Here is a 24,952-nt window from a genome sequence, read left to right on the forward strand (position 1 = left end):
CATTCTCACCCTCTCACAAAACCTCTACGCCCTTTTCTCTGGAGGACAACACACTCCATCACCAACCTCAAGGAGGCGACAAAACACCAAGGACTCAAGTTGTGATTAAGATCCTGCTAGTACCAAGACCGAGCCTTCCATTCTATCTCTCTTTCTCATACCAAACAAGGTTAGGGGAGCTCTTGTTTGTGCTTGAATGCATGTGGTTGTTCGTTAACTTGTAAACTCTGCATGCACTCTCTTCTTCTTATTTTCGTCTCCGATCTTCATCAATAAAATTTACATGCAAACCATTTTCTTCATCTCGTGGTGATTTTATTTGGTTAGTATTTTAAAAATCCATGTTTTGTAACTTGCGTGAACTTGATTGAAGTTGAAATAGTTTTGCATGTTGATAATATTGAAATCTTTGTATGAATCCTTGTGTTCTTTTCGGTTTTCATCGACTACCCTTCTTCCTTTTTGTTTTAGCTGAGAAATTACTCACCTTTTTCTCTCGGTTTGATTCTGTATGACCAAGGAACCCTTTTTCTTAACAATGAAAGAATTCTCCTACCACCTAATCACTATTTTACGAAAAATTTATGGTAAAAGTGAGTTGCATGTGTGATTAAACTCGTGGTTATTTCCGTGATTCTTTTATGATCATTTTGTTTGTTAAGGTACACTTCAACTATGATATTTCAATGAAATTTTTATAACTATCTCCATCTTCTCTCCTTTTTCTTTTATTCTTGGACCGTGGACGGATGGTTCTTTTATTCTTTGAACGTACCAGCTCTTATGAGCAGGGATTTGGATATGTGGTTTGTGACCTTTGGGAATTTAATGTGCGTTCAAAAATGGTGTAAGGAGGATGCGGTTACGAAACTCTTTATGTGCATGATATGGAGGATGGAGAGTCAAGGTCACAGTCTAGCACAGCTGAGGGATGTGAGTGTTCAGGTTTGAGGAAGAACCTTGGGGGTAGTGGAGGGGGGTTGCCCCAATGGTGCGGAATAGCTCACCGCGGCCGGGACACGTCGCCATCGAAACCTCCACTAATCCTGACGCGAGCAAGCATTACCGAGGATCGTGGAAGGACTCGTTCCTGAGGAACCGAAATGGTTAAGTTGGGAGAATATTCTTGATGGATTACATACAATGTGTGCTTGTAGGGAACGAGGGTCTCCGATCACCTTGACTGGAGGAATAGTGGGACAAACTGAAGAAGTAGTGACGTTTCAATTACTCTGAGTATAATTATATTATGAGGAACTTATTCATTTTGTTGCGTTGTGGCTGTTTGATGAATATTATGTTATGATAATTTGATTATTGAACTATGAGTCAGTAGGTCCGTTACTATTATGCTGATTTTCTTTTACTTATTCGATTTTTGATAATTGAATGTATCGAGCTCACCCTTTCTGTTCTGTTTTGTCTGGTGTTGCATCTTGTCTTGCTGTTGTTGTGTGTTGCATGAATGCATGGCAGATGGACCCACTCCGAGCGAGGATTTGGGGAGAGGATTCGGGAGGAAAGGAGGGATGGATCTACGACCCAGCAACGCGCCGCTTGACGTACCAGGGAATGGTCTCCATGACCATGGGACCTCTCACTGAAGGCGAATGGAAGCCCAACTGGATGGACCACGTTTTTGCCGAAATCTCCGTACCCCTACCACCCGAACGGAGCATCATCATTCATACACCTCCCTCTTCTCCATCGTCTCATGAATCCCCCCGCCAAACGTCTTAAGACTTTTGTGGATAAAGGTAAAACTATCATTGACCTTGACCCTGAACCCAGCCCTTGTCCTAGCCCTACTCCTGCGCCCGCACCTGAAGGGAAAGTCATTGGAGTGGTTGCGTCTTCCGTCAGGCCAGTCCCTCGTCAACCTCTCGATATTCAGGCGCCACCTTCCGACGAAGCTGGACCTTCCACCCGACACCCTTCTCCACCACTGCCATCCACCTCGAGATCGCCACCGCCTACCATCGGTTGGATTGACAGCGACCCTGACGACTTGCCACCCTCTCCTCGCCCTCAGCCTGTGGATGCTTTACCTGATTCTGATGGAATGGAATCTGATCCTAGTGAGGATTCCTTTCCATCAGAGTTTTATATGTAGATGATTTATTTTTTTTTGTCATGGATGAACACTGCTCTTAAGTTTTATATTTTCCTTTCTTTTAGGGGCTATTTATAATTAATTTTGAAATACTGAACCATGAGGTCTTCTCTTTTGTTCGTTTCACGATAGTTTACCTTGAACCGTTTAGACTTGAGACGTATATGCACAAAATTGAAATTTTCTCTCTATTTACATGTCTCTCGTTATGATTTCAGAATTTCAGTCCACGAAACATGTGATGTTGAACACTCACCTTTATCTCTTTCATAAAAAGAAATTAATTTGAAGGAATTTCAAGTACACTAGTAAAACATAGTACAATATGCATAATTTGGTAATGAATAGATTGGATAACGAAATGAAGGATAATGTACCCTCACCTATGAATTAAATTATGAAATTGTTGTTTAGTTCCACACTAATGTCGAATGAATAATTCCTTGTTCATGTTCATTTGGGTACACTATCTTAGGGAAGTCTAAATACATACATTTTTAGGAGATAGGATCTTGGTAGTAATTTAGGTGTTACAATTTGGTGGTATCAGAGCAGTTCAATCCATTCGGCCCTGGGTATGGTCCTAACTACCCATTCTTGCATGAATTGATTGATGAATTATTTTGCCTTAGGTTTTGTTATCCTGATTGATAGTGACTCTTAGCTTTAGAGTATTCCTGCTGTCTTACTGCCTGCGACTATTTTTCAGAGTTATATGGCTTGGAGACAGAGGAATGCTACTATTGATACCTTACTCGAGAGAGTAGTGGGTATCCTGGAGAGGCAACATGAGCCAGCTCCAAACCGGGGACTATCCGAGTTCCGTAAGAATCAACCTTCTCATTTCCGCGGTGGATTTGACCCTGATGGAGCCCAACTCTGGCTGGAAGAGTTGGAGAAAATATTTGAGGCCATGGCGTGTCCGGATGGCGAGAAGGTCGTCTATGCAACATTCATGCTCGCGGGCGAAGCAGAACATTGGTGGAGGATTGCTCGCCAACAGCTGGTGACTGATGGAACTGCTATTGATTGGCCTACCTTTCGGCGTAGATTTCTTGAGAAGTACTTTCCTGAGGATCTTAGGAGAAGAAAGGAGTTGGAATTTTTGAACTTGAAGCAAGGAACCACAAGCGTAGGAGAGTACGCGGCCAAGTTTGACGAACTGTCAAGGTATTGCTCCTACTTTGCCCATGCTGATGATCGAGCTAGGTGCTCCAAATTCGAAAGTGGACTTCGACCTGATATCAAGCAAGCGATTGGCTATCAGCAGATTGCACACTTTCCTGAATTAGTGGATAAGTGTCGGATTTATGAGGATGACACTAAAGCAAAACAAGCTGCATGGAAGAATACCGGGCCCCAAAGGAGTGGAGGAAGTTCTGACTTCAAGAGGAGGGAGATACGAGATGGAAAGAAGCCATACAGCCGTCCTGACCATCAGCCAATGAGAAATCCTCCTAGCATTAGGAGACCAGATCATGGAGGACACAGGCGACCTGAGTTGCGCTGTTTTAGCTGTGGGGGACCTCATCTCCAACGAGATTGCCGCCAAAACCCTGTGACTTGCTTTAGGTGTGGTCAGCGAGGCCACTATAGCTCTTCATGCCATTTGGCGAGGAATGATGCGAGAGAGAACGACAAGGGGAGAAATTGGAATGGGAATCGTAACAATAGAGCTCAGAATCAGACGGGAAATCATCGTCAGCCGAATCCTAGTAACTCTAGGAATCCTTCTGGAAGACCTGATATGAGGGGACGTGTGTACACGATGAGTGGTACTGAGGCCACTCGCTCTGATGACTTGATCCAAGGTGCGTGTGTTATAAATGGTGTTTCTTTAAGAGTGTTGTATGATTCTGGAGCAACCCATTCTTTTATTTCTAATGATTGTGTGAGGCAGCTGAAGTTGTCTATTTCTCCTATGACCGGAAATCTTATTGTTTCTACCCCTACTGGTCCCTCTATTTCCACCTCCCTTGTTTGTCGTGATTGTAATGTTTTCTTGGAAGGTCGAGAATTCTTTATCGACTTAATTTGTTTACCCCTCTCTGAGTTAGATATTATTCTAGGTATGGATTGGCTTTCCGCCAACCATGTCATGTTAGACTGTCCCAATAAGAAGTTAGTTTTCAATTCGTGTGATGTTGAAAGGACCAAAGCTAGGACTCAAGAAGGTAAAGATGCTCAGTGTACCCATGCTCCAAAGGATGTGAGGCCACAAGTTTTCGCAATTTTTACTATTGAAGACCCAAAAGATGAACCTGTGTTGGATGAGATACCTATCGTTCGAGAATACCCTGAAGTTTTCCCTGAGAACGTGCCCGGATTGCCTCCAGAAAGAGAAGTTGAATTCTCTATAGATTTGGTTCCTGGCGCTGGACCAGTCTCTATGGCACCCTATCGGATGTCGCCAGTAGAGCTTGCTGAACTAAAGCAACAATTGGAAGAGTTGTTTGAGAAACAGTTCGTTAGACCGAGTGTGTCTCCGTGGGGAGCCCCTGTCCTACTCGTCAAGAAGAAGGACGGAAGTATGCGACTCTGTGTGGATTACCGTCAACTTAACAAGGTAACTATCAAGAACAAATACCCCTTACCTCGGATCGACGATTTAATGGACCAGTTAAAAGGAGCGTCTGTGTTTTCAAAGATAGATCTAAGGTCAGGATACCATCAAATTCGAGTCAAGGAGGACGACATTCCGAAAACGGCTTTTCGAACCCGATATGGTCACTTTGAGTATTTGGTCATGCCTTTTGGCGTGACTAATGCTCCTGCTGTATTCATGGATTACATGAATCGGGTGTTCCACCCTTATTTGGATCGATTCGTGGTAGTTTTTATTGATGATATTCTCATCTACTCACGAAGTCCTGAAGAACATGCACACCATCTGAAAATTGTTTTAGGACTCCTACGAGAAAAGGAACTATATGCTAAGCTCTCAAAGTGCGAATTCTGGCTTGAAGCGGTGAATTTTCTGGGGCACGTTATTTCTAAGGAAGGCGTTGCGGTTGACCCATCCAAGGTAGAAGCTGTTCTACTTTGGGAACCACCCAAGACGGTGACAGAAGTCCGTAGCTTTCTGGGACTTGCTGGATATTATCGACGGTTTATTGAAGGATTCTCGAATATTGTCACCCCTCTTACCCGTTTGACGCGAAAGGATCAACCTTTTGTGTGGGATCAAAAGTGCGAGCATAGCTTTCAAGAGTTGAAGAGGAGATTGACCTCGGCTCCGATATTAATTCTTCCGGACCCTCAAGAGAAGTTCGAAGTGTATTGTGACGCATCTCACCAAGGACTTGGGTGTGTGTTGATGCAGGAACGAAAAGTAGTGGCCTACGCATCCAGACAATTACGTCCTCACGAGAAGAACTACCCGACGCATGATCTTGAATTAGCCGCAGTGGTATTCGCCCTCAAGATCTGGAGACATCATCTTTACGGGTCAAAGTTTGAAGTGTTCAGTGATCATAAGAGTCTGAAGTATCTCTTTGATCAAAAGGAGCTAAATATGCACCAACGAAGATGGATGGAATTCCTTAAAGACTACGATTTTGAACTTCATTATCACCCTGGAAAGGCCAATGTTGTAGCTGATGCCTTGAGTCGAAAGGCATTGCACGCCTCATCAATGATGGTAAAGGAATTTGAACTTCTCGAACAATTCCAAAGTCTTAACTTGGATGTTCATGTGGGACCCAACAACTTGATTTGTGGAGTACTCCGAGTGACTAATCAATTCAGAGATCAGATTAAGGCTGCTCAAGAGCAAGACAGATTCCTTCAAGGGAGATTGGAAACCAAAGAAAAAAAGAAAGAACCCAACATATGCAAAGATGACCAAGGGATGATTAAGTACAAGGAGAGGATTTGTGTGCCAGATAAAGATGAGCTTAGACGAATGATTCTTGAAGAGGCTCATAGAAGTTACCTCAGTATCCATCCTGGATCAACAAAGATGTACAGAGACTTAAAGAGAGATTTCTGGTGGCCGAGAATGAAGAAAGACATTGCTAGTTTTGTGACCTCATGCTTGACTTGTCAAAAGGCCAAAATAGAACATCAGCGACCGGCTGGACAATTACAACCCCTAGAAGTTCCCGAGTGGAAGTGGGATGACATTGCAATGGATTTCGTATCGGGATTTCCAAGGACGTCAACGGGACATGATGCGGTATGGGTAATCGTGGATAGATTTTCTAAGTCTGCCCACTTTATTCCCATAAATTCTAGATATTCTATGGAGAAGTTGACTCAACTTTATATCAAGGAGATTGTTCGCCTGCATGGAATTCCCAAGAGTATCGTTTCAGATAGGGACCCGCGTTTCACATCAAGGTTTTGGGCAAGTTTACATCAAGCCTTGGGAACGAAGTTGCGACTTAGTTCAGCTTATCACCCCCAAACCGATGGGCAATCCGAAAGGACTATCCAGTCATTGGAAGACCTACTACGGGTATGCAGCCTAGAGAGTAGCAGAAGTTGGAATGAACACCTGCCGCTGATAGAATTTACTTATAATAATAGCCATCACTCAAGCATCGGTATGGCCCCGTTCGAGGCATTGTATGGGCGTAGGTGCCGAACGCCCTTATGTTGGTACGAGACAGGAGAACAATTACTCATTGGCCCAGAGATAGTTCAGCAGACCACTGAGAAGATTAAAGACATTCGAGAGAAGCTGAAAGCGACTCAAAGCAGACAAAAGAGCTACTACGATAAAAGAAGGCGTCCACTGAAATTCGAGGAAGGAGACCATGTATTCTTAAAGGTCACCCCGCATACGGGTGTCGGTCGAATTCTGAAACATCGAAAGCTTGGTCCTAGATTCATTGGCCCTTACCAAATCCTTAGAAAGATAGGAGAATCTTCGTATCAAATTGCTTTACCCTTAAGCATGTCCAAACTTCATAATGTGTTCCATGTGTCTCAACTTAGGAGATATGTATTCGACCCGTCTCACGTTATCAAAGTAGACCACATTCCCCTTAAGGAGAATTTAACTTTTAAAGTTACACCTCACCGGATCGACGATCGCAAGATTAAGCGACTACGAAATAAAGAGATTTCCTTGGTCAAAGTAATGTGGAATGCAGCGGATGAAAGTCAAGCTACGTGGGAACGTGAAGAAGGAATTAGAGAACGCTACCCGTACCTCTTCGTATCAGGTTAGTGTTAAATTTCGAGGACGAAATTTTTCTAATGAGGGGAGTGTTGTAACATCCCAAATTTCGGTCTACATGGCAGAGAGTGTTGATTATTAATTAGTGACTCTTTTGTTTAAAAAAAAAAAAAAAAAAAAAAAATTTTTTTTTTACTCTAGTTCAGTTCTTGCTACAACTGTTTAATCATATTATATTCTCTGCTTGCATAATTATCTCTCCCAGGGTGTGTTTAGTAAATTTCGTATGTGCATGTCTATATGATTATGTGATGAAGTTACCTTGACATAACCCAAGGTTAGTGAGATTAGCCTAGGGGCGAGATAGTCTTTTGAGTCAGATAAATGGACCCTATTTCTTCCATTCCCCTGATGATTGTTATTAATGTTAACATAGTTCTTTTAATTCTTATTATTTAATTGTGTGATATGCTTTCTTAAATTTAAGTGGAACTGCATGTGTAACTTTCTTTATTTATGTTGAATGTTCATTAGGTTCTAATAATGGATGTACTTAAGTCTTCCATTATTCTGGTACCATGTACACTAAGTTAGACCATTAATGAGAGCCGTCATCTATTTTTTTTTTACCCTAGAAGTCACGTGTTCTACATACGACCCAAGAGGCAAGTTTTAATCTTTCCTCATTTAGTGCTAGTGACCGAAAATTCATTCATGTCCAGGGGGGGGAGGGAATCGAATTTAATAGCCTAGGATTCTAGCCCAAATTAAGTATACTTAATGTAATTCCATTATTCTAGGTTACCCTAAATAAATACAGCCGCCACCTCTTGGACTGCCATATTTTGAGTGGATCTTATTTAAAAACTTTCCTTTTTTTTTTTTTATATGGTGCAACCGAAAATTTAAAACCCCAATCCTCTTCTAGAAGGAAACTTTCCATATTTTCGGCACTTGCACATAATTGCCACCCTATTCATTAATGCACCTCATGATTTTATACCCTCTTTAAATAAGGTAATCAGATTTTCGTTATTTATTTATGTAGGAAAGAGAAAGACACCAGCCATAATGACCTAGATTCTAAGCCTAAATAATTGCACTTAAATACGGTTATCAATTCCCTAGTTACTCTAATTAGGTGTAACCGAGAATAGAGTTTTATTCCTTTCCTTAATTATAAACTTTCCATATTTTCGTGCACATTTAATTAAGTTAGGTTATTAATCATAAATTAACGAGAATCTTGTAGTTAATTAGAGAAGATACCCTTGCCTTTTCATTTAGTCGAAGAAACCCCTATTTCCTCATTTAACCGCCATTAAACTCCCTTAATTACCCACCTACATTAAATGCCATAGGGGAGTGAAAAGGCGCCTGCTTGATTCCCTCCACATTAATCCAATCGGTTACATGCATTTAGTGGGCGTGCCAATCAGCTTGAAACGTCCCACCTGAGGCAATAAATTCCCCAGAATCGTGCCTGATATAAACTATATATATTCCTTCCTTAATTACCTTGCATTTATGGTAAAATCCTAGGGAGATTTGTGTGAAGGCATGGCCAAAAGTGGCGCCACCTTCCATCAGAAAATTAAGTAGCCACTTTGCATTAATTGCATGGCATTACCGAAAACAATTAATCATTCATATTTTTTTTTCCTAATAACCACGTTTTAAATGGCTTGAAACCGAAGGGCCTCTCTTACCTTATTTAAACCATCATTAAAGTTACCTAAATTACCTCTTAACCGCATTTAACCTCATGAGAAAAACAAAGGAAAAACCTACTCAACTTCCTTCTGGAGTTGACCTAGCCGCCGGCCTGCACTTAATGTACAGCCAAAAACTTAGCAACATATTTATGGAAATTATGCTCCATTAATCCCATGCAATTATTTCCTGTTTTATGGCACTGGCCACACGTCCAAGGCAAGAGAGAAAGGCACCACCTTTTCACTAACCAATCAAAATAATATCACCCTTTTCAAATTGTGGGACACGAAGGGTTTGAACCCGCTTCCCTCCACAACAAACCCTAGCCGCCAACATGCATTAATTACCCACTCTTACCTAGGTCAAACCCTCATTTCGGTTACTCCATCATGATGAATGGCGTGTGGAGATGTGTGGATCACCTATGGCTTGCTTCTTTTACACTCTGTGCATTGAATGCTCTTGAGAAGGCGCCTCACCTGCACCTGGACACCATGAGACATGACTATTCAAGTAAGAAGGCGAAAGGGTGTGTCACTTCGCCTAACCTAACCCTAAAACCCATCTTGTGCACTAACCGCCAGCCTTTGGAAGACGAATGGGCAAAGCTTTAAGCCACACTATATAAGAACACCTTCTAATCCTCACGCGCCCTTTTTCCCTTATTTTCAAAAACGTTCTCAACCTCACCACTTCTTTTCTCTCTCGACACATTCTCACCCTCTCACAAAACCTCTACGCACTTTTCTCTGGAGGACAACACACTCCATCACCAACCTCAAGGAGGCGACAAAACACCAAGGACTCAAGTTGTGATTAAGATCCTGCTAGTACCAAGACCGAGCCTTCCATTCTATCTCTCTTTCTCATACCAAACAAGGTTAGGGGAGCTCTTGTTTGTGCTTGAATGCATGTGGTTGTTCGTTAACTTGTAAACTCTGCATGCACTCTCTTCTTCTTATTTTCGTCTCCGATCTTCATCAATAAAATTTACATGCAAACCATTTTCTTCATCTCGTGGTGATTTTATTTGGTTAGTATTTTAAAAATCCATGTTTTGTAACTTGCGTGAACTTGATTGAAGTTGAAATAGTTTTGCATGTTGATAATATTGAAATCTTTGTATGAATCCTTGTGTTCTTTTCGGTTTTCATCGACTACCCTTCTTCCTTTTTGTTTTAGCTGAGAAATTACTCACCTTTTTCTCTCGGTTTGATTCTGTATGACCAAGGAACCCTTTTTCTTAACAATGAAAGAATTCTCCTACCACCTAATCACTATTTTACGAAAAATTTATGGTAAAAGTGAGTTGCATGTGTGATTAAACTCGTGGTTATTTCCGTGATTCTTTTATGATCATTTTGTTTGTTAAGGTACACTTCAACTATGATATTTCAATGAAATTTTTATAACTATCTCCATCTTCTCTCCTTTTTCTTTTATTCTTGGACCGTGGACGGATGGTTCTTTTATTCTTTGAACGTACCAGCTCTTATGAGCAGGGATTTGGATATGTGGTTTGTGACCTTTGGGAATTTAGTGTGCGTTCAAAAATGGTGTAAGGAGGATGCGGTTACGAAACTCTTTATGTGCATGATATGGAGGATGGAGAGTCAAGGTCACAGTCTAGCACAGCTGAGGGATGTGAGTGTTCAGGTTTGAGGAAGAACCTTGGGGGTAGTGGAGGGGGGTTGCCCCAATGGTGCGGAATAGCTCACCGCGGCCGGGACACGTCGCCATCGAAACCTCCACTAATCCTGACGCGAGCAAGCATTACCGAGGATCGTGGAAGGACTCGTTCCTGAGGAACCGAAATGGTTAAGTTTGGAGAATATTCTTGATGGATTACATACAATGTGTGCTTGTAGGGAACGAGGGTCTCCGATCACCTTGACTGGAGGAATAGTGGGACAAACTGAAGAAGTAGTGACGTTTCAATTACTCTGAGTATAATTATATTATGAGGAACTTATTCATTTTGTTGCGTTGTGGCTGTTTGATGAATATTATGTTATGATAATTTGATTATTGAACTATGAGTCAGTAGGTCCGTTACTATTATGCTGATTTTCTTTTACTTATTCGATTTTTGATAATTGAATGTATCGAGCTCACCCTTTCTGTTCTGTTTTGTCTGGTGTTGCATCTTGTCTTGCTGTTGTTGTGTGTTGCATGAATGCATGGCAGATGGACCCACTCCGAGCGAGGATTTGGGGAGAGGATTCGGGAGGAAAGGAGGGATGGATCTACGACCCAGCAACGCGCCGCTTGACGTACCAGGGAATGGTCTCCATGACCATGGGACCTCTCACTGAAGGCGAATGGAAGCCCAACTGGATGGACCACGTTTTTGCCGAAATCTCCGTACCCCTACCACCCGAACGGAGCATCATCATTCATACACCTCCCTCTTCTCCATCGTCTCATGAATCCCCCCGCCAAACGTCTTAAGACTTTTGTGGATAAAGGTAAAACTATCATTGACCTTGACCCTGAACCCAGCCCTTGTCCTAGCCCTACTCCTGCGCCCGCACCTGAAGGGAAAGTCATTGGAGTGGTTGCGTCTTCCGTCAGGCCAGTCCCTCGTCAACCTCTCGATATTCAGGCGCCACCTTCCGACGAAGCTGGACCTTCCACCCGACACCCTTCTCCACCACTGCCATCCACCTCGAGATCGCCACCGCCTACCATCGGTTGGATTGACAGCGACCCTGACGACTTGCCACCCTCTCCTCGCCCTCAGCCTGTGGATGCTTTACCTGATTCTGATGGAATGGAATCTGATCCTAGTGAGGATTCCTTTCCATCAGAGTTTTATATGTAGATGATTTATTTTTTTTTGTCATGGATGAACACTGCTCTTAAGTTTTATATTTTCCTTTCTTTTAGGGGCTATTTATAATTAATTTTGAAATACTGAACCATGAGGTCTTCTCTTTTGTTCGTTTCACGATAGTTTACCTTGAACCGTTTAGACTTGAGACGTATATGCACAAAATTGAAATTTTCTCTCTATTTACATGTCTCTCGTTATGATTTCAGAATTTCAGTCCACGAAACATGTGATGTTGAACACTCACCTTTATCTCTTTCATAAAAAGAAATTAATTTGAAGGAATTTCAAGTACACTAGTAAAACATAGTACAATATGCATAATTTGGTAATGAATAGATTGGATAACGAAATGAAGGATAATGTACCCTCACCTATGAATTAAATTATGAAATTGTTGTTTAGTTCCACACTAATGTCGAATGAATAATTCCTTGTTCATGTTCATTTGGGTACACTATCTTAGGGAAGTCTAAATACATACATTTTTAGGAGATAGGATCTTGGTAGTAATTTAGGTGTTACATATAGAGTCCCGAGACGATGGAAAATCTAGGAAAAATGTAGGGTGATGAGCGACATTGGCATATATGTACACACTCTTTCTAAGAGCGAATGCGTCACATGACTTCACACTTGTTTCCTAACTAGACTCCTGACTATACCTTTGCTAAGAGGCCTGATTATTGTATCTGTGTACATGGGCTAACCAGCGGCTATTGACATAATTAAATAAGACCTCAAGAAATGCTGGAGGCATCGTTTCCTGTGATCACAATGCACTGGGAGTGCGTATTGGAAGGAGAAAACTGAATATCTTATAACAAATATCATTGACTTATGTACATGTAATTATGCTTCTAATGTGAATTAATTATGGAAATGAATATACTTTTTTTATATTATAATTATGATTTTTGTTATGTAATATTTTATATATGATTGAATAGATGCTCATCTTTATTGACACTTTCAGGAAACCAGGATGACGGCACCTCATGAAAGAATTAAGCTAATAGACAGTTCTGTACATAATAGACTTAATTATGTATTTAAAGAGTACCAGAGGACATGCCACTTTAAGTTTGTTGTACATGTTGACGATATGCCTAGGAATGTCATTATGTTATAGATGGAACTATATTATAGTATCCCTTTTGATTTTCCTGTAAGTAGGATACAACACACTCTATGTATATATTTCTATAAAGGCACGGTTAGGACCCAACAACTTTCACGTAGTTGTTCACATACCATGATCATGACCATTTTAGAAGGCCGACCCGAGTTACCGGTGAGCAAGCTACAAGTATTGAGGTTGCAACTGACTCGAGAGATTTATATCTCAAATCAAATGACGATATCAATTCTAAGGATTTAGAGGAGATAAAGAGATTGTATGAGGATGACTAGTACTGGGTCCTCAATGTTGGGATATATTTTTATGCTACTCTTGGACTCTATCTATTCTGGTTATGTAATTATTATCTTGAGTTCTATGTATTTTGACAAACCATTTGTAAATTATTATATGTAATAAATAAATACAGGCTTTATACCCATATTTGTAAAATTATTTCAAATTGATTATGATTTTTTTTATTAACTGTTATTTAATTAATATTGTATGATTGAAAAATTTTGTAAATAACTTTATTCATAAAAAGATATTTTATTTACCCATAATTACAATGCTTGTCATATACGAAAAAAAACTTCATATTTTATACCAAGTTTGTACAAATAGAACAAGCAGTTTTAAGACAAATTTTAGGATGTTACAGAAGTGTTCACTATTTCTACTCAAAGTGAACACTTCATAGCCTAAATCCAAGAAAAGAATTATGCGTAAACACTTTGAATACTCAAAGTGAACACACGCAAGCCTATTTAGTAGAATATAGGTGCGCGTTACTCCTTTGAGCGCTCAAAGTAAACACACGCACCATTAAGAGTTAGGCGTTATCACTTTCTTCATATAGAGTGTTCACTACATAGAGTTATGAACTGGAAGGAATTGCGCGTGTTCACTCTATGCATTCATAGTGAACACATGCATGCCAAAATCTGGAAAAACAACACAAAGTGATCACTTTGTTCACTTATAATAATTACTTCAGCCTAAGAATATTGCAAAAACCCTTCGACGTGTTCAATCTATGCACTCATAGTGAACACGTCAAAAAGACAGGGAAAAATTATAAATACAAACTCAGTTCAAAAATTTTGGATCTTTTGCTATTTTTTCTTTTCTATTCATTTTCTCATCTTGAGAGAGTTTAAGAGAGAGATTAAGGACGAACACCAAACTTTACATCTTGAGGAATGAGATTGAAGATAATTCTCCACTTATCTTCTTCTTCTCTTTCTTTCTCTTCTCATTTTGTAATGGCTTTGTAAACTTTTTGTAGTTAGGGATTTATGGATCTGAAATAGAAGTATTGATTTGATTATGCATATGAACTTTGAGTATTTGATTGGATTGAGTAGTTAATCCATTTAATAAAGCAATTTTTGGATAAGAATTCAATTAACTAAACAAAGAGGAACTTTTATCAATGGAAAGTGAATTTGTTTCTCATATGTGAATTAACTACCATGATTTATGATTTCTTAGGGATAAGCCATCATAATCTTGTAATCCTGTGATTTCTAATTCATAATGCAACATTTATTTGAATTACACCTAAGGAATTAGGGTAATTAAATTGAATGTTAGGGTCATTGAGTTAAGGAATTAACCTTTGATTAATATTTTGTGAAACTAATTGTTAACTAATTTAAATGCTTGAATGTTCAAACCGTGATTGAATTAATACTGAAGTTTTGGTGAAGTACTTTCCTAACTCTAATTCATACATCTTATTTCAACATAAAATTCATGGTTCTATTCTATTACAATTTATGTTTTTTTGCACGTTAATTTTGACTCTAAATGTTACAAACTCCAATTAAAATGTATTTGACTCAATTAATTGTTGAATTGTGAAGTGATAATTGAGAAAACCAATCTCTGAGGATAATACTCATGACTTAACTTTAATTTTAAAAATTTTAATTTGCTACAACCACACTAGTACACTTGCTAGTTGATTTACTTTTCTAAGTATATTTTGAAAGTAACAATCATTAATACTCATTTTCTCTAATTAAAATTTATTTTGATAAACATTATACATAACATACAAATTTTTTTTAAAAAGTTTACAAAGATGGAGGAATTAATTTCTCAGGATAAATTGTCCGTACAATTGAATTTATATTGGAATACAAAAATGTACATCAAAATTGATTCTGTTACTAAAGATAACAAAAGAAAAGTAATTCTGGTTATCTGTTATGGTTGTTAGGATGTAATTTTCTTAATATTACATTATAGAGCATTCAAACAAATGTAATTTAAAAGAGAAAAATGTGAAACAAAATATCACAAAAATTGACTTGTATAGAATTTAAAACGTATAGTAGTAATTAGATCTTAACCCATATAATGAGTTAAGCCATACATTTGCTAAATAGCTAAAGCATCCGTAACATGCATTCTTGCAAAGTATTATGAATTTTGTTTTTAGTTCATCTTTAATTTGAGCTTAAATTCTAATTCTTTTTAAAATTACTCAACATTGTTATTGGCACTAAATAGATTTTGTTAAATTACGATGTGATAAACAAAAAGTTATATAATCATCACAACATATCATATACATGTTGTGTTGACTAAAATGTTCTTTATTTATTGAATATTAATGTCCTTTTATTAGAAATTAAGCTTGCTAGAAGATAAAATCAACTTATTATTAGCTATATTATCATTATAAATAAAACAAATCTATAAAGTCAACTTATTATTAGTTGTATTATCATTATAAATAAAACAAATCTAAGTTGAACTTTTCATCATCATAAAAGAAGACAAATTCAAGTTGAACTCTTCAATCACAAAAAAGGATAAATTCAAGTTAGAAGTTTTTTGCTGAATTATTAAGAAAAAAGGACCTCCTTCAAAGAGTTCATTACTTAGCCTTTGTTGTATGGAGTTTGTTTTAAAGAGAAACTTCAACGAGTTTTCTTATGATTATTTAAGTGTATAGTTAGCTATTAACAAAGTCAAAGTTTTTTGAGTGAATTGTTTTTCAACTAGGCAATTTATTTTAATAGCCAACACCTTTTATATTATATATTTAAATCATAAAAAATTTTAATGAAAGAAGGGGTAGTTGTTATAGGCGACCAATACAATAGTTTTGGCTACTCTGCAGTAGAGATTATTGTCTCCATGACGATTTAATACACAACCAAACACGTCATCAATACACATGATGAAAAGGTTTAACTTTGCATAAAGGGATTGCATAGATCAAGTCCACCCTTTTCCTCTTAAGCCAACATCATATATCCACCATGTCCGAAAGCTACATAAGCCTAGGTCCCCTTATCATTGCCTGAGCTCTGAACATTAATCTCCCTTACTAGTAGCTTAGCACAAAACACAATAAAAAATCGCATTGAAACCCAACATGCTATGACCCAAAATTGCAAATTCAACGGTACCACGACAGAGCCTACCATTGGACAACTGACTTCATGCCTCCAATATACATCACCATTGTGGACCACAACATTCAACTTTGGGCTTGTGCTCCTAATAATTAATTTGATCCCTATTGTTGCTAGATCTAATGAGTTTTGGCGACCTTACGATGTAGCTTAGGATATTGATTAAGAAATTAAAATTAATTTTTTTATTAATAATTGAAACGCACTACAAATCATAAAAAAAGGTGTAATAATATTATTTAATAAATTTTTTAGACTTTATTATTATTATTATTATTATTATTATTATTATTATTATTATTATTATCACGTAATAAGTTACAACACGAGTTACATCCATCTACTTCTAATTAATGTAAGACTAAAATTTAAACTTAAGTTAAAGAGGGCTAAGAGGAAAATTGCCAATTTTTAAATGAATTATACACATATTCAAGCGTTAAGAAAATAAGAAGAGAAAATTTGAGCATGCTTATTAATGAAATCACAGGGCTGGAAAAACAACTAACTTGCATAGGAAACTAATATAAGCGAATGCAATCGCGAGTTCTTTCTGCCTTCGAGCAAGTTAACTAATCACCAAGATAAAGCTTGAGTTTTATAGCTACTTGTCAACGGTACTATTACTCTAAAGTAGTTAAGTATTATTCGTCTTCCTATTTTTCTAAACTAGTTAGATTTATTGGTACAATTATTGGGAGTTTATATTGTAGGCTCTAAGGCCTTGTAAACCACCTTGTGGATACCCAAACTTTTTAGTGGACGACATATATTTCATGCTGCATATATATCATCTAATTTCCTCAACAACCTATATACGGATGGATGAAAGCTCTCCTCAGGGTCGGCGTTGCCAAATTTCTACTCTTCCACGAACAGAATTGATACTGTAACTTTGATTATAGGACAAATTCAGCACAACTTTGATTAGAACCTAGTGATCAAAACTAATCATTATGTTCCATTTATAAAAAAAAAACATACAAATATATGTTGAAGTGCTATGTGTATGAACCTAAATATAATTAATTACTAACAAAGCTTTCAAATTGAAGATTTACAGTTTGCAACTTTAATATATTACAATCGTAATAATGTTTCCAGAACTACTACTAAATTTGTAACCACTACCGCAGAATTCTAGAATTCCAATTGGAACTAGTTTAACAAGTAACGAACTATAACTTCTGATAACCCCCAAACTATGGCTGCTTAATAACTAATTAACTAGTACCAATTACCAAAATATACCTCCATAAACTCATTACTGTGAACAAATTGTTTCACATCGCATTGATATAATTTCCTTTTGTACTGTTTCCATGGTCTACAAAAACGAAGAAAAAAATCCAACTAAACCACAAAAATTTAATATTTGAAACCAAAATAGCTCCTCATAAGTATTGGGTCTCGAGAATCAAGTCATTTTTTTTTATTTGGGACTGTGTATTTTGTGTTAATACATGCAATTGTAGCATAAAACCTCTAGCTACTTCAAATAGCAACTCACTGGCAGAGAATACAAATTAATAACTTGAAACCACAAAACCAAACTAATGACAAACGAAACAATTACAGTCGTATCACAATGCTACCTCTAACATGGAATTATTTTCAATGTTAAAAAGATCCAAAATTTATGAAACCACTATAAAAAATAAACTTACGCATTTATTTATATTTACTGTGTAAAGGATGTACATATAGGTATTAAATATGGTACTTGTTGACAAAAACAAATGCGGTACTTCAATTTTCTTACATTTTTTTTATCACCAGTGAGACTTGAAGCACCTTCTTCAATACAAATTAATAACTTGAGACCACAAAACCAAACTAATGACAAACTAAACAATTACAGTCGTATCGCAATGTTACCTCTAACATGGAAGTATTTTCAATGTTAAAAAGATCCATAATTTATGAAAGCGCTATAAGAAATAAACTTATGGATGTATTCATATTTAATGTGTCAAGGATGTACATATAGGTATTAAATATGGTACTTGTTGACCAAAAACAAAAATGGTACTTCAATTTTCGTTACTTTTTTTTTTTTTATCACCAATGAGACTTGAAAGCACCTTCTTTACCCAATAATTTCTTCATTTCCAGATTCATCAAATCATCAATTTTAACGCAACCATCACTCCATGTATTCAAAATCAACTCAGATGCAATGTGACGTAAACTCCAGTGCTGCAGATATTAAACAGAAACACGTGGGAGAGAAACAAAAGTGCTGAGTCCATAATGCACAAGTTAAAAATACTTTGAGCAATTCATGTGAGCTGAAACAAATGAGCACATGCATGGGTGCAAGTTCAAAAGAAAACAAGCATAAAAATAGCTGACCAGCTTAATATCATCAATAGTAGAGTCTCGGTGAAATATTACCCGATACTGTCTTCATCTTCAGATTCAGCAAATCATCAACTCACACAACCATCACTCCGTGTATTACAACTCAACTCAGATGTAATGTGACTAAAACTTCTTGTACTGCACATATTAAAGCATTTTCACACATTCTGCTGACCTCACCCCCAACGATCATGTCAGCTGAAACAAATGAGTAATTCATATCAACTCTTGTTGTAGCTATCCAATCCAATCTCATAATTTACCACACATGTGCAAATACTTGGCATGCTATGAACGCTATATTTAACACCTCAAATAATTCTAGGTAAGGTACCTTGCGCTTTTTAACACCTCAACAAGATACAACTGCACCTCAACAAAAGAAAACAAGCATAAAAATAATTGACCAGCTTAATATCATCAATAGTATAGAGTCTCGGTAAAATATTACCCGATAACGTCTTCATCTCCAAATTAAGCAAATCATCAACTCTCACACAACCATAGCTCCGTGTATTGGAACTCAGCTCAGATGTAATGTGACTTAAACATCCTGTATTGCACATATTAAAATAAACACAAGAGGGAGAGAAACAAAAGTGCTCAGTCCATAATGCACAAGTTAAAAATACTTTGAGCAAAACAAGGAGTAAAGTCAACAACGCATTAAGATCACCATAAAAGAGAAGTAATATACCTCAATTTGATTTTACTTCTTCGTGATCCTCCTTTTCCTTTGCAACCACAAAAATATCATGCCAGAAAATTTTCATGGCAGTAGAAACCTGCAGAGAGCATGCACAACACAATCAAAATCATTAAACACTATTCACAAAAATAATAAAATCATCAAGACTTCAAGATCCATTATAGGCGAACAACACTTACAATAGAAAAATCTAGATTCGGATGTACCAGGGTTCAATTAGGTAAGCTAGTCTACTTTAAGCTGAACAAGGGAAAAAAAAAAAAGGAATATCATGTCAGCTGAAACAAATGAGTAGTTCATATCAACTCTTGTTGTCGCTATCCAATCCAATCTCATAATTTACCACACGTGTGCAAATACTTGGCATGCTATGAACGCTATATTTAACACCTCAACAAGATACAACTGCAGCTCACTCAGCGCTTGCACGACGAGAGGTTGGCAATGACAAAACAAACCGATCCTTATAACTGTCCACAAAGAAGATAAAATAAATTTCAGCAACACATGTAAATTCATGGAGACGGTCTAGCAAACACAGCTTGTGACGGTCAAGAATGAGAGGATTCATGCGAACGCAACCAAGCTGAGTGGCTAATCCCCCAACACCTCCCTTCATCCTGAAAGCAGAAACGCGTCAATTGAAAGGGTAGGAAATAAAAAGAGGGAAAGTTTTAGGAATTGTAAGTGGAAGGGAAATCACACGACGTCAAGGCCGTTACAGAGGAAATTATAGGACCTGTGATTTAAGCATTTTCGCACATTCCGCTGAGCCCCACCGCTGACGATCGATTGAGAAGAACGTTGAGCCTAGTTGCGAAGAGCTCCAAGCAGATGAGAGATTTTGCAACCTCACAATAACGAAAAATAAAAATGAAGGCAGCGAACAGAACACGCTACTCTGAGCTAAACAAGCTATCATGTCAATGCAGTAAGATCAATAGAAAAAAAGTATCATGCCACAACTCTATCACGGTAGTAGAAACCTGCAGAAACCATTAAACCCCTAACGCTAAGCCCTTTGATCGTACCGCTAAACCCTAACCCTTAAATCTACCAGTAGGCCCTAGCCCTAAGCCCTAAACATAAACCTAACCCTAACCCTATTCCCTAATCCTTTGATCCTACCACTAAACCCTAACCCTTAAATTTACTGTTAGACCCTATCCCCTAAACCCTAAAAACCCCAACTCCTACCCCCTAAACCCTAAGCCCTATGACTTAGTTGTACTGCATCAAGTTCCCATGAAATACTATGATAGAACACTATTTTTGAAAATATGGTATTGACAGTTTGACATGATCGCATAAAAATAGCACATGCATGCGTGCAAGTACAAAAGAAAACAAGCATAAAAATAATTGACCAGCTTAATATCATCAATGGTATAGAGTCTCGGTAAAATATTACCCGATAACGTCTTCATCTTCAGATTCAGCAAATCATCAACTCTCACACAAGCATCGCTCCGTGTATTGGAACTCAGCTCAGATGTAATGTGACTTAAACATCCTGTATTGCATATATGAAAAGAAACACACGAGGGAGAGAAACAAAAGTGCTCAGTCCATAATGCACAAGTTAAAAATACTTTGAGCGAAACAAGGAGTAAAGTCAACAACGCATTAAGATCACCAGAAAAGAGAAGTAATATACCTCAATTTGATTTTACTTCTTCGTGATCCTCCTTTTCCTTTGCAACCACAAAAATATCATGCCAGAAAATTTTCATGGCAGTAGAAATCTGCAGAGAGCATGCACAACACAATCAAAATCATTAAACACTATTCACGAAAATAGTAAAATCATCAAGACTTCAAGATCCATTATAGGCGAACAACACTTACAATAGAAAAATCTAGATTCGGATGTACCAGGGTTCAATTAGGTAAGCTAGTCTACTTTAAGCTGAACAAGGCGAAAAAAAAAAAGGAATATCATGTCAGCTGAAACAAATGAGTAATTCATACCAACTCTTGTTGTAGCTATCCAATCCAATCTCATAATTTACCACACGTGTGCAAATACTTGGCATGCTATGAACGCTATATTTAACACCTCAACAAGATACAACTGCAGCTCACTCAGCGCTTGCACGACGAGAGGTTGGCAATGACAAAACAAACCGATCCTTATAACTGTCCACAAAGAAGATAAAATAAATTTCAGCAACACATGTAAATTCATGGAGACGGTCTAGCAAACACAGCTTGTGACGGTCAAGAATGAGAGGATTCATGCGAACGCAACCAAGCTGAGTGGCTAATCCCCCAACACCTCCCTTCATCCTGAAAGCAGAAACGCGTCAATTAAAAGGGTAGGAAATAAAAAGAGGGAAAGTTTTAGGAATTGTAAGTGGAAGGGAAATCACACGACGCCAAGGCCGTTACAGAGGAAATTATAGGACCTGCGATTTAAGCATTTTCGCACATTCCGCTGAGCCCCACCGCCGACGATCGATCGAGAAGAACGTTGAGCCTAGTTGCGAAGAGCTCCAAGCAGATGAGAGATTTTGCAACCTCACAATAATGAAAAATAAAAATGAAGGCAGCGAACAGAACACGCTACTCTGAGCTAAACAAGCTATAATGTCAATGCAGTAAGATAAATAGGAAAAAAGTATCATGCCACAACTCTATCACGGTAGTAGAAACATGCAGAAACCATTAAACCCCTAACGCTAAGCCCTTTGATCGTGCCGCTAAACCCTAACCCTTAACTCTACCACTAGGCCCTAGCCCTAAGCCCTAAACATGAACCTAACCCTAACCCTATTCCCTAATCCTTTGATCCTACCACTAAACCCTAACCCTTAAATTTACTGTTAGACCCTATCCCCTAAACCCTAAAAACCCCAACTCCTACCCCGTAAACCCTAAGCCCTATGACTTAGTTGTACTGCATCAAGTTCCCATGAAATAGTGTGATAGAACACTATTTTCGAAAATATGGTATTGACAATTTGACATGATCGCATAAAAATAGCACATGCATGCGTGCAAGTACAAAAGAAAACAAGCATAAAAATAATTGACTAGCTTAATATCATCAATAGTATAGAGTCTCGGTGAAATATTATCTGATAACGTCTTCATCTTCAGATTCAGCAAATCATCAACTCTCACACAGCCATCGCTCCGTGTATTGGACTCAGCTCAGATGTAATGTGACTTAAACATCCTGTCTTGCACATATTAAAAGAAACAAAAGAGGGAAAGAAACAAAAGTGCTCAGTCCATAATGCACAAGTTAAAAATACTTTGAGCAAAACAAGGAGTAAAGTCAACAGCGCATTAAGATCACCAGAAAAGAGAGGTAATATACCTCAATTTGATTTTACTTCTTCGTGATCCTCCTTTTCCTTTGCAACCACAAAAATATCATGCCAGAAAATTTTCATGGCAGTAGAAACCTGCAGAGAGCATGCACAACACAATCAAAATCATTAAACACAATTCACGAAAATAGTAAAACCATCAAGACTTCAAGATCCATTATAGGCGAACAACACTTACAATAGAAAAATCTAGACTCGGATGTACCGGGGTTCAATTAGGGAAGCTAGTCTACTTTAAGCTGAACAAGGCGAAAAAAAAAAAAAGGAATATCATGTCAGCTGAAACAAATGAGTAATTCATATCAACTCTTGTTGTAGCTATCCAATCCAATCTCATAATTTACCACACGTGTGCAAATACTTGGCATGCTATGAACGCTATATTTAACACCTCAAATAATTCTAGGTAAGGTACCTTGCGCTTTTTACCACCTCAACAAGATACAACTGCAGCTCACTCAGCGCTTGCACGACGAGAGGTTGGCAATGACAAAACAAACCGATCCTTATAACTGTCCACAAAGAAGATAAAATAAATTTCAGCAACACATGTAAATTCATGGAGACGGTCTAGCAAACACAGCTTGTGACGGTCAAGAATGAGAGGATTCATGCGAACGCAACCAAGCTGAGTGGCTAATCCCCCAACACCTCCCTTCATCCTGAAAGCAGAAACGCGTCAATTAAAAGGGTAGGAAATAAAGAGGGAAAGTTTTAGGAATTGTAAGTGGAAGGGAAATCACACGACGCCAAGGCCGTTACAGAGGAAATTATAGGACCTGCGATTTAAGCATTTTCGCACATTCCGCTGAGCCCCACCGCCGACGATCGATCGAGAAGAACGTTGAGCCTAGTTGCGAAGAGCTCCAAGCAGATGAGAGATTTTGCAACCTCACAATAATGAAAAATAAAAATGAAGGCAGCGAACAGAACACGCTACTCTGAGCTAAACAAGCTATAATGTCAATGCAGTAAGATAAATAGGAAAAAAGTATCATGCCACAACTCTATCACGGTAGTAGAAACATGCAGAAACCATTACACCCCTAACGCTAAGCCCTTTGATCGTGCCGCTAAACCCTAACCCTTAACTCTACCACTAGGCCCTAGCCCTAAGCCCTAAACATGAACCTAACCCTAACCCTATTCCCTAATCCTTTGATCCTACCACTAAACCCTAACCCTTAAATTTACTGTTAGACCCTATCCCCTAAACCCTAAAAACCCCAACTCCTACCCCGTAAACCCTAAGCCCTATGACTTAGTTGTACTGCATCAAGTTCCCATGAAATACTGTGATAGAACACTATTTTCGAAAATATGGTATTGACAATTTGACATGATCGCATAAAAATAGCACATGCATGCGTGCAAGTACAAAAGAAAACAAGCATAAAAATAATTGACTAGCTTAATATCATCAATAGTATAGAGTCTCGGTGAAATATTATCTGATAACGTCTTCATTTTCAGATTCAGCAAATCATCAACTCTCACACAGCCATCGCTCCGTGTATTGGACTCAGCTCAGATGTAATGTGACTTAAACATCCTGTCTTGCACATATTAAAAGAAACAAAAGAGGGAAAGAAACAAAAGTGCTCAGTCCATAATGCACAAGTTAAAAATACTTTGAGCAAAACAAGGAGTAAAGTCAACAACGCATTAAGATCACCAGAAAAGAGAGGTAATATACCTCAATTTGATTTTACTTCTTCGTGATCCTCCTTTTCCTTTGCAACCACAAAAATATCATGCCAGAAAATTTTCATGGCAGTAGAAACCTGCAGAGAGCATGCACAACACAATCAAAATCATTAAACACAATTCACGAAAATAGTAAAACCATCAAGACTTCAAGATCCATTATAGGCGAACAACACTTACAATAGAAAAATCTAGACTCGGATGTACCGGGGTTCAATTAGGGAAGCTAGTCTACTTTAAGCTGAACAAGGCGAAAAAAAAAAAAAGGAATATCATGTCAGCTGAAACAAATGAGTAATTCATATCAACTCTTGTTGTAGCTATCCAATCCAATCTCATAATTTACCACACGTGTGCAAATACTTGGCATGCTATGAACGCTATATTTAACACCTCAAATAATTCTAGGTAAGGTACCTTGCGCTTTTTACCACCTCAACAAGATACAACTGCAGCTCACTCAGCGCTTGCACGACGAGAGGTTGGCAAT

General features: G+C 38.1%; 3 protein-coding genes across 3 annotated transcripts; all 3 read left to right on the top strand.

Annotated features, from left to right (window-relative positions):
* The first annotated feature begins 1,714 nt into the window (after positions 1–1,714).
* On the top strand, positions 1,715–2,113 carry LOC113859555 (vegetative cell wall protein gp1-like). Its single transcript, XM_027492297.1, has one exon. The coding sequence runs from the start codon at positions 1,715–1,717 to the stop codon at positions 2,111–2,113; it is 399 nt and encodes a 132-aa protein (XP_027348098.1).
* Positions 2,114–2,828: 715 nt separating this feature from the next.
* Positions 2,829–3,412, top strand: LOC113859556. The gene is made up of 2 exons (XM_027492298.1): positions 2,829–3,322; positions 3,406–3,412. Exons 1-2 carry the CDS (start codon positions 2,829–2,831, stop codon positions 3,410–3,412), a joined length of 501 nt encoding a protein of 166 aa, XP_027348099.1.
* Positions 3,413–11,379: 7,967 nt separating this feature from the next.
* LOC113859557 (vegetative cell wall protein gp1-like) lies at positions 11,380–11,778 on the top strand. The gene has a single exon (XM_027492299.1). It carries the CDS (start codon positions 11,380–11,382, stop codon positions 11,776–11,778), a length of 399 nt encoding a protein of 132 aa, XP_027348100.1.
* Positions 11,779–24,952: the final 13,174 nt, after the last annotated feature.

The sequence above is a fragment of the Abrus precatorius genome, unplaced genomic scaffold (genome assembly GCF_003935025.1).
Source record: "Abrus precatorius isolate BTA unplaced genomic scaffold, Abrus_2018 Scaffold2, whole genome shotgun sequence".
Lineage (NCBI taxonomy): Eukaryota > Viridiplantae > Streptophyta > Magnoliopsida > Fabales > Fabaceae > Abrus > Abrus precatorius.

Coding starts and splice junctions, on each gene's coding strand:
- LOC113859556 (XM_027492298.1), top strand. CDS start 2,829: ATGGCTTGGAGACAGAGGAATGCTACTATTGATACCTTACTCGAGAGA.
- LOC113859555 (XM_027492297.1), top strand. CDS start 1,715: ATGAATCCCCCCGCCAAACGTCTTAAGACTTTTGTGGATAAAGGTAAA.
- LOC113859557 (XM_027492299.1), top strand. CDS start 11,380: ATGAATCCCCCCGCCAAACGTCTTAAGACTTTTGTGGATAAAGGTAAA.